Raw genomic sequence first — 11,200 nt, 5'->3', positions numbered from 1 at the left:
ACACGGTGAAACCCCGTCTCTACAAAAAATACAAAAAAATTAGCCGGGTGTGGTGGCAGGCGCCTGTAGTCCCAGCTACTCGCGAGGCTGAGGCGGGAGAATGGCGTGAACCCGGTAGGCGGAGCTTGCAGTGAGAGGAGATCGCGCCATTGCGCTCCAGCCTGGGCTACAGAGCGAGACTGTCACAACAACAACAACAACAACAAAGCAAAATGGAGAATGCGGGTCCTTTGAGGACTGAATCCTTTGCATATGTTAAAATCATTTGGAGTGTATATCTTTTATTACATAAGGTTTTATATTCACTTAGAAAAATCAGCTCAATGCCAGACCCGTGTTACTAACTGCTTTGGCAGTGCTAGCGATGTAATTTTTGAGGCCTGAGAGAGCACAGAACTCTGATATACCTGCTTCAACTCGTGACAGGCCTTTAGTTTCTTGGATCATCCATACATAAGATATAAATCTTACTCCCTCAATCTGAGGACACAGGGAGATCCAAACACGCACGATAATTCTTTTTTTTTTTGGGTTGGGGGGAGAGGGGACGGAGTATGGCTCTGTCACCCAGGCTGGAGTGCAGTGGCGTGATCTCAGCTCACTGCAACCTCTACCTCCCGGGTTCAAGCCACCCCAGTAGCTGGGATTACAGGTGCCTGCCACCATGCCCAGCTTATTTTTTGTATTTTTAGTAGAGTTAGGGTTTCATCATATTGGCCAGGCTGGTCTCAAACTCTCCTTACCTCAAGTGATCTATCTGCCCGCCTCAGCCCCCCAAAGTGCTGGGATTACCGGTGTGAGCTACCGTACCTGGCCATGCCTAAGAAGATCTAGAAACAGAAACTGGTAAATCCTGACCCCACTACACACATTATTTACTCATATGAGATCACAATTTGTTTCTTACAACTCATCCATTTGACAGACTAATGTGATGAATAAATAGAATTCTATAAAAGTGAGGCCAAAATAAAAAGCAGCCTAAGATTGTTGAAAACTCAAATGGTGGTGCATGAGACTGCCAAAGTTGAGAGGCAGTCTCAAACTAATGGGGGGGGAAATGCCCCTATGGTTCTAAAAATAAAAGCTTGTCACTCTTTACAAACTGTGATTTATCTCTTTGAGAGAATCTTGAACATGAAGTCATGCTATTAATGTTTATTCTAACAGTAGGCTAAATATTTGAGCATATTCCCCCTAATAGTTCCAGAAATTACCTCCTTCCTAAAAAAAAAGTTTAAAACTTTAAATGGTGAGATAGTAAAGTGGTGTGGCATGAGAAAAGTACTTTATTCATGCACAATTTTTCGGTTCCATTCAAAATTACAGTACAAAAAAATTCCCTTGCTTGCTGAGTTTTTGTTACTTTTTACTTAAATATTTAGACTTAAGAAAAAATAAAATTTAAAATCACTATTAATGGAAGCTTATATTCCTTATGAATAATACATGTATGCATATATGCACCTCTATATGAATCACTCAAAATAATTTCAAACATCATTCTTTTTTGTATTTAAAATTGCCCTTTTAAATATTTAGAAGTTCCAGAGGTGGAGGCTTTAATGGAATTTTTCCCAGAGTAAATTTCTTGGATTGAAATTGTTCCAGTTCTTCTACTGTTAGTTTATCTCTGGGTGTGAATAACACATTATCTGTTGCAAAGATGCTGCTTGAGGCTGAGAGAGAAGTGGATATGCTGCTATTTCCAAAAGTGTCACTGGATGGCTTAGAAAAAGCAGTGTGAGAATGTGAGCTCGGACTACCAAAACCAGCCACAGAACTGCCACCTCCAAAGGCTGGGGCCACTGGAGCGCTAATAGAACCTGTTGCCAAGGAAGTTGGAAGTCCTGAAAATCCAGGTGATCCAAAGCTGGAAGCTGCAGGGCTTCTGAATGAAAATGATGCAGCCGATGTAACTTCAGGTTTCCCAAATCCAAAAGCTGGAGCAGAAGTAGAGATAGCTGAACTGGTAGAGGCTGCAGCTCCAAATGCTGGGGAACTCCCAAAACCAGCAGGGCTTCCAGAAGAGGCAGCGGCAAATCCAGAGTTTGTTTTAAAACTAAAGTTCTGAGCATTATCACTGCTGCTGTTATTGACTGGAAAGCCTACAAAAAACAAAACAAAGCAGAAAAAAAATTTATTATAGTCAAAAAAAAGTCACCATTATTTCCTTCCCCTATCTTTCTTTCTTATTTATGTCATGTTTCAGTATTGAGAAGCTTACTGGAAGGATGAGATGAGAAAAGTAAAAATGAGAGGCTAGAACTACCCACTAAAGCCTGCTTCCTGCCTTTTCTGCTAAGAATCCCATTTTCACCTTGATTGACCTTCACCCAAGGAGAAACCACAGGGACTAGAGAATAGACTTTCACTTTGGTTTCTACTTACCTCACCAGAGCTGCCACCTGAAGACAATGCTATGCTGTTAAACACAGTGACAAGAAAGTTCTCAAAGGTGCTGCTATCATAGCTATGTACTTCTACGAAACTCCTGAAAAACCATTCCTAAAATGGACTTCTAAAGCTTAAGTGTCTTTCAAAGAACATGCCCAATCTGGCCTCCATTTCACAAATGTCTAATGAGCCAAATGCTTTGAGGTTCTATGATGGAAGGTTGTAGAATTTATGAAGGTAATTTAAAATGGTGATTCAGGCTTATAATTTGAAACCTATAAAATCTAATTTTTCTAAATCAGTTAAGTCCTGTATTACTTTATCACTTACCTGGCGACACAAATGTTGCTGCTTGACTACTGCCAAATCCAAATGCAGGTGCTGCTTGATTTACACCATCCTTTACGTCAGAGAGCTGGAAAAAAAAAAGTGTGCAAATAATAAAGTGCTTGATGAATAATGCTCCAGTATCTTTTCTATACATTTTATGGATAAATTCAATTTTTTAAAATGTGCATTAAAGGCTGGGTGTGGTGGCTCACACCTGTAATCCTAGCACTTTGGGAGGCTGAGATGGTGAAGGGCTTGAGCCTATGAGTCTGGGATGAGCCTCAGCAACACAGTGAGACCCCCATCTCTACAAAAAATTAGCCAGTGGTCCCAGCTATTTGGGAACCTGAGGTGGGAGGATCACTTGAGCCTGGGAAAGCCTGGGTGACAAAGTAAGACTCTGACTCAAAAAAAGAACAGAAAAGAGAAGAAAAAAGTGCATTAAAAAAGGCAAAGTTAAATGCTTAACATGGAAAATGCCCATAATATGATGTTGAAAAGGATAAGATCTAATACTGTATAAACAGTATAATCACAACTAATAATACGAATATGCATAAAAAAATGTACATTATTAAGTTAACAGTGATTGTCTCTGGCTGATGAATTACGGTTGATTTAAATTTTATTTATGCTTTTTTATACTTTCTAAATTCCTACAATGAGCAGATATTATAATGAGAAAAATATTTTTAAATTTTTTTCAGTGTCTATAAGGTTAGATCTGCATTTATAGAGAAATCTAGATATTAGGTAAAAAGGACCTTTATAGAATACCCAGTCAACTTTAATACTCGAAATGAAGTAGATCCACTATTATATAATTAAAAGCTTATGACCAAATATCCATTAAACATTTCCCATTCCCTGAAAGTACTTTATGTTCTTGCTCTTCTGTGCTCTAGAAATGTCTTTCATCTCTGCTTACTGAAATCTTAATCCTCCTTTCAAGGAACTTTGTACTTGCTCCTTCCTTCCAAGAAGACTTTCTTAATCATCCAAAGCAAACATAAGTGATTTCTTTCACTTGGAAGCCTCAAAAGCATTCTCTGGCCGGTGCAGTGGCTCACACCTGTAATCCCAGCACTTTGGGAGGCTGAGGCGGGTGGATCATGACATCAGGAGATTGAGACCATCCTGGCTAACACAGTGAAACCCCGTCTCTACTAAAAATACAAAAAAATTAGCCAGGCATGGTGGCAGGTGCCTGTAGTCCCAGCTTCTCGGGAGGCTGAGGCTGGAGAATGGCGTGAACCCTGGAGGCAGAGCTTGCAGTGAGCCGAGATCGCACCACTGCACTCCAGCCTGGGCGACAGAACGAGACTCTATCTCAAAAAAAAAAAAACAAACAAAAAAAGTTTTTTTTTTTTTTTTGAGACTGAAACCTCCACCTCCTGGGTTCAAGTGATTCTCCTGCCTCAGCCTCCTGAGTAGCTAAGATCACAGGCGTGCACTACCATGCCTGGCTAATTTTTGTATTTTTAGTAGAGACCGGGTTTCACCACGTTGGTCAGGCTGGTCTTAAACTCCTGACCTCATAATCTGCCTGCCTCGGCCTCCCAAAGTGCTGGGATTACAGGCGTCAGCCACCGCGCCCAGCCCTCAAGAGCATTCTTTAAAGAATCAACTTTTTTTGAGGTATAGTCTAATACAATAAAATGCATCCATTTTTTGTATATATTTCAATGAGTTCTAACAAACTTGCAACCACCACAATCGAGATTCAAAACATTTTTGTTCCCTGAAAGTTCTTTTGTGTCCCTTTCCAGTCAACTCCCTCTCAACTCCTCGTCCCTGGCAACCACTCTATCTGCTTTCTATCACTACAAATGAGACTTGTCTTTTCCAGAGTTTCATACAAATGGCATCACATGGTCTACACTATTGGTTTTGTTTTTTGGTCTGGCTTCTCTTCCTCAGTGTAATATTCATTAACAGGCAGATGATAAATTATAATATATCCATACAATGGGTTACCATTCAGCATAAAGAAGGCATGAACTACTGATACATGTTAAGTCAGCTATGGGTGGGTTGTCCCACATCCTCACCTATTGGGGGGCCCTGGGCAGCTAGCAAAGAGCAGGGACCTTCCAGCCCTGAGGGAAGTTCCACAGTTCTTTGGACTCAGTTATCCTTTCTCCATCAGCTCTCATCCATGGTGATGGTGGCCCACCTCCCACACAAGGACAGACTACTTCCAAGAGGTCCCACTAAATTCAAATAGCATTACAACAACTAAAAGGTCAAAGAAATTAGCTTGCACAAGAGTCTAGTTATTCAGGAAGCACATATTTAAGAAAGGGGAGGGGTGTTGGGACTGTCAACCATTCACTAAGTGTAGGGACACAGTACTCTCATATCCTTTATACAGAGTAGAAACCATCTGAGAAATTGGAAATATTAAAATTATAAATGTGAATATCTTATTTTAAAATAAAATTCTTAAGAACTTTTTAATGGGTGTAGAAACATCATAACTTTATTTATAAGGATAATGAACTTGCTACAGTCAGGACCATAGATCTTTGGAGACAGGTGGGTATATATCTTCCAAAGGCATTTCTGTTTAAGACAAGGAACATACTGTGTTCTTCAGTCGCAAAATGATACATTACATTCTAAATGTGCATTCATATAATTGTTCAAAGTAATTTCTTTTTACATACAGATAACTTTAAATACTTGAATTTATATAAGTTTGCCATATTCAAAACTAGCACTACCAAAGTTAACAACTTTACCCTAAAAAGCTTTTAAAAGCATAACTGGCCGGGTGCGGTGGCTCACGCCTGTAATCCCAGCACTTTGGAAGGCCGAGGTGGGCAGATCACGAGGTCAGGAGATCGAGACCATCCTGGCTAACACGGTGAAATCCCGTCTCTACTAAAAAATACAAAAAAGTAGCCAGGCGCGGTGGTGGGCGCCTGTAGTCCCAGCTACTCGGGAGGCTGAGGTAGGAGAATGGCGTGAACCCGGGAGGCGGAGCTTGCAGTGAGCCAAGATCACGCCACTGTACTCCAGCCTGGGCCACAGAGCCAGACTCCGTCTCAAAAAAAAAAAAAAAAAAAAAACATAACTATTTCTGCTTTTCTGACCAAGGAACACAGAGAAAACTATTTCAAGACCTTGACTCTTAAGTGATGCTATTTTGGGAATGTGTATCATAATTCTTGACAGAAAATTTTTGTTTTGCTTTCCAAATCTAAAGTAAAATATTCTCTTCAAAAAAGCAATAGGTAAGACACTTCCCTCAAGAAAACTCTCCCATACTCACCAAAGCTACTTTAGTTGATATATTTAGACTTTTCAGTTCATTTACTCTGTTCCTCCATTGATTTATTAAATGTTGGACAGAATTTAGCTGAAAAGGGAAGACAAAAAATAACAGTTCAATATTGTATGTTTAAGTTAGTTTCTTCAATAAAAACTTCACATATTTCTTTGCCAAAATCACGAAAGGTTTATGTAACAGTTTTATGGCCCATGACTTGCAAAATTTGCATTGACTTGGCCTGTTTGTCAAAGATATTCCAGCTCCAGTTCCCTCTCCCTGTTCAACTCCTTGTATCATCTGGTTAATATCACAAGCATCTGGCAGCACGTAGTTAGTTATATTTGGATGGGAGGTGAACACATGTACTAGTTGAAATGCATGATCATGACTGTAGAAACAGAAAAATACAGCATTTAAACTGCTTCCTTCAGGTACTCAACTTATTGTCAAGATTTTTTTTTTTTTGATATCTGATATATGAAAGTGTTAATCTGTATTACAGACTGTATCTTATTTAACTTTGTTTTTCTAGCATTCATCACTGGATCTGTACCTAACAGATGTTCAATAAATATCTGTCAAATGATAAAACGGTTTCATTTCTGGGACTGACTGTTAGGTAATTTGTAATAAAAATAGTAATATTCCTAATTATTAAAGTAAAAATATACTATCATTTTAATAACCAACCAATTTAAATGAAAATAATATAGAAAAGAAAAATAGCCTTCTCCTGAAAAAAGATCATAGACCTCGTCGGTTTTGCCAAAATACAAGCCACAATAAAGAAAGCAGTAATTAACAGCTCATCTGTTATTGCAGTAGATTAATAGGAAACAAACTTACATAACTCTGTAAGTTATTGCTGGTTAAGAAGTTATGGTATTCAAGTCTCAATTCCTCTGGTGAAATGTCTGTAAAACCTGAAGTGAGGAATCAATTGGAATCTTTAAAATAAATGCCAATAATTTTGATAATAAAGCTACAGGTGCTAAACAAGAAAATATCTAATGTTGATTAGAAAATTTTCATAATCATAAGGAAGAAACTTAAAGCCTACACTCTACTTAATGTTTAATAAAGTGTAAAATTACAGTAAAATATAGTTGGTTATTTTGATCTTTAAATGGGGAAGAATTTTCTAAAGATAGGTGGGGTAGAATGAACAACAAACACAAGAGAAAGATTTGACTACACTTATATTCAAACTTATATTTAAAAAAATCTGCCAGAAACTATACTAAGCAAAATTACAAAGCAAATTGTACACTAGGAAAATTGCAATTTTAACATGTATGACAAGAGAAGAACTAATGCCCTACTGTATAAATAGCTCTTACAAATAAATGAGAAAAGTAAATGAATTTGGGCAAAGATAATGAACAGGCAATTCACATACAAAAAAATCAAATAATAAATAAATGAAAGTTAAATGCAACTTAAAATATAGATAAAATGCTTTACTTATCAGACTGGCAGAAATTTTAAAAGCTGGTATTTACTGTTGTTCCAAATGTGGTGAAATGTATCATTTCCTAAATTATTGTTAAGGGAATTAAAATGGTACAAGTTTTCTGGGAGGGATAATTATTAATAAGCATCACAAGCCTGAAAAACATTCATATCCTGTGACTTATAATACAATTTACAGGATTTAACCTTGGGAAATAGTTATATATGTAAACAAAGGTCACTATGTATAGGGGTGCTCATTCTAATATTTTTAGTACCAGAAACAAACTGAAAGCAAAAATTAGAATATAAAACTAGGGCCAGGCGCGGTAGCTCATACCTGTAGTCCTAGCACTTTGGGAGGCTGAGGCAGATGGATCACGAGGTCAGGAGATCGAGACCATCCTGGCTAACATGGTGAAACCCCGTCTCTACTAAAAATACAAAACATTAGCTGGGCGTGGTGGCATGCGCCTGTAATCCCAGCTACTCGGGAGGCTGAGGCAGGAGAATTGTTTGAACCTGGGAGGCAGAGGTGGCAGTCAGCTGAGATTGCGCCACTGCACTCCAGCCTGGGCGACAAAGCGAGACTCTGCCTCAAAAATAAATAAATAAATAAAACTAGATTACAGCTGGACACGGTGGCTCATGCCTGTAGTCCCAGCACTTTGGGAGACCAAGGCCGGTGGATCACCTGAGGCCAGGAGCTCAAGACCAGTCTGGCCAACATGGCGAAACCCTGTTTCTACTAAAAATACAAAAATTAGTTAGGCGTGTTGGCATATGCCTATAATCCGAGCGACTCAGGAGACTGAGGCTGGAGAATCACTTGAACCCAGAAGGCGGAGGCTGTAGTGAGCTGAGATTGCGCCACTGCACTCCAGCCTGGGCAACAAGAGCGAAACTCTATCTCAAAAAAACAAAACAAAACAAAGAAAAACTAGATTACAAACCTAATTATATATATGTATATGTATATATGTATAGGTATACATATATACACACATAGAACAACTTGTACATCCCTGTACAAGTGGACCCTTGCAGTTCTGCTCAAGAGCCAGCTGTACACAAAGCTGTACAGGGCCCACTTGTACAGGGATTTTCTTCTGCCTCTGCCACTCCTGAGACAGCAAGACCAAACCCACCTATCCCTGTGCTACTCAACTTAAAGACAACAAGGATGAAGACTTTTATGATGATCCATTTCCACTATGTGAAGAATATGTTTTCTTTTCCTTATGATTTTCTTTTTTTTTTTTTTTTTTGAGACGAAGTCTTGCTCTGTTGCCCAAGCTGGAGTGCAGTGGCGTGATCTCGGTTTACTGCAACCTCTGCCTCCCAGGTTCAGGCAATTCTCCTGCCGCGGCCTCCCCAGTAGCTGGGATTATAGGCATACACCACCAAACCCTGCTAATTGTTTTTGTATCTTTAGTAGAGATGGGGTTTCACCACATTGGCGAGGCTGGTCTCGAACTCCTGACCTTGTGATCCGCCCACCTCGGCCTCCCAAAGTGCTGGGATTACAGGCGTGAGCCACCGCGCCTGACCCCTTATGATTTTCTTAACATTTTCTTTTCTCTTACAGTAGGTTATTAGTAGTTAAGCTTTTGGGGAATCAAAGCTTGTATGTGGATTTTTGACTGCACAGAAGATCAGTGCCCCTAAACTCTATGTTGTTCAAGGGTCAATTGTATACATAAACAAGAAATATGTTTGTGTGTGTATGTTTTGAAAGAAATATACTAAAATGTAGTAGTTATCTCTGTGATAACAGGTTATTTTTATTTTATTTATATATTTCTGTACTTTCCAAGTTTTCTAAAGCAAAAACTGTAACCGTTTTTTTTTTTTATTTTTGAGACAGGGTCTCATTCCTGTCACTCAGGCTGGAGTGCAGTGGCTCATTGCTGCCTTAACTTCCTGGGCTCAAGTGATCCTCCCATCTCAGCCTCCTGGGTAGCTGGGACTATAGGAATGTGCTACCACACCCTGGTAGAGACAGGGTTTCGCTATGTTGCCCAGGTTGGTCTCAAACTCTTGGGCTCAAGTGATCCACCTGCCTCAGCCTCCCAAAGTGCTAGGATTACAAGCATGAGCCACCACATCTGGTCCAAAAGCTGTAACTTTGTAATTGGGCAAACTTACTAAGAAAGGCAAAAAATGTTCAAGATATTTTCTACAAAAGATTCCTTGTAACCCAGTTATTATTAACTCAAAGGACACCTGCTTCAGAATAAAGGAAAGACTAAATGTTCAAAGCAGAACCCTAGATTCCTTCTAATGACTTGTCTTCCCCATCTTTACTGACGCCTCAAGCCAAAAAACCCTAGGAATCACCTTGGATTTCTCTTTCCCTATATCTAATTAATCAGTATCCTGCCAGTTCAAGCTCCAACAGAACCCAAATATGACCAATTCTGTCTTCACTGCTATGAACTCTAGTCACAAGCAGCAACGTCTTCTGTCTCCCTATCTCTACTTTTGCCTCTGCTCCCAACAGACCTTTTTTATCCCCCCTCACACAGCATGTTGAGTTAGCTTTTCCTAATCAGATCACGTCCCTCTTTTGCTTAAAGTTCTTCATGGCTGCCTGCCCAGTGCAATTAGGCCCAACATGATCTGGCCCCTGGCTATCTCTCTGGCCTTACTGTCATATTCCTTTCCCTTGTTTACTCTCCTCCAGTAATTCAGGCCTCACTAGTCTGTAAACACTGCCAACCTTGTTCTTACCTCAGGGCCTTTGCAATAGCTAGTCCTACTGCCAGGAATGTTTTCCCCAAATCTTCCCGTAACTGATACCCTCTCTTTATGCAGGACTCATTCCCAATACTGCCTCCCAGGAATAGATAACCACTCTATCTAAAGGAACATTGTTCCCCTAATTGCCTCCTATTCCTTCCAGCCAAGCTCAACCAGAATTCCTCATCTGAACCACAGAACACAGAAAACGATTTGAGTGACAATCTTCTCAAGTCTCGTAAAATGGGGCAAAAGGAGTATCATTCTATTATAGCTGCATAGAAAAAGTTAATTTATTAATACAATGGATTAATTCTACGTGCATGATAAACCAGTGGATTTTAATATAATACCACAAAAGGATAGAAGTACGCAAACTTTTGGTCTCAGGACTCCTTTACATTCTTAAAAATCATTAAGGACCCCAAAGAATGTTTGTTTACACGGGTTACTTACATTGATAATTACCACATTTGAAATGAAAACTGAGAAACTTAGTATTAATTTATTTAAAAGAAACCAATTACCTATCTACATAAATGAAAAAGCTATTTTCCAAAACAAAAAATGAAAATTTAGTAAGATTAATAGCCTTGCTTTATGTTTATACATCTCTTAATGTTTGGCTTAATAGAAGACTGCTGGATTCTTATATATGTTTCTGCATTCATTCTGTTGCAATATGTTGTTCTGACTGAAGTGTATGCAGAAAACGGGCACTCACACAGACACGTATTGGAAAAGGAAGACTTAAATGGCTTTTTCAAGTAACCGTGGACATTTTTCTTTGATACTACACCAAAACTTGACAAGTGGCAGTTTCTTAAAAGTTAATTATAACACAGACTCAAGCCATACTAATGAACTTTTTGTGGTATTATATTAAAATCCACTGGTTATCATGCATGTAGAATGGACTTTCAGCCATGCATAATTTTGTAATATCACACATAAGTCATTTTAAAAATGCCAGTTCACTGAGTTATGCAGAACTTCCAAACA

At 39.0% G+C, this 11,200-nt stretch overlaps 1 protein-coding gene across 1 annotated transcript in view; it reads right to left on the bottom strand.

Annotated features, from left to right (window-relative positions):
- Window positions 1-1,266: 1,266 nt before the first annotated feature.
- NUPL2 (nucleoporin like 2) overlaps window positions 1,267-11,200 on the bottom strand; it is a 24,818-nt gene continuing 14,884 nt past the window's right edge. The window contains exons 4-7 of the mRNA XM_011973929.1: window positions 6,851-6,927; window positions 6,005-6,091; window positions 2,728-2,812; window positions 1,267-2,108 (exon numbers count right to left, since the gene is read on the bottom strand). Of these exons, the coding sequence (XP_011829319.1) occupies window positions 1,531-2,108; window positions 2,728-2,812; window positions 6,005-6,091; window positions 6,851-6,927 (827 nt within the window). The 3' untranslated portion in view covers window positions 1,267-1,530. The remainder of the gene's footprint in view (window positions 2,109-2,727; window positions 2,813-6,004; window positions 6,092-6,850; window positions 6,928-11,200) is intronic.

The sequence above is a fragment of the Mandrillus leucophaeus genome, unplaced genomic scaffold, assembly GCF_000951045.1.
Source record: "Mandrillus leucophaeus isolate KB7577 unplaced genomic scaffold, Mleu.le_1.0 Scaffold140, whole genome shotgun sequence".
Classification (NCBI taxonomy): domain Eukaryota; kingdom Metazoa; phylum Chordata; class Mammalia; order Primates; family Cercopithecidae; genus Mandrillus; species Mandrillus leucophaeus.
This window is presented reverse-complemented; position numbering and strand designations above follow the sequence as displayed.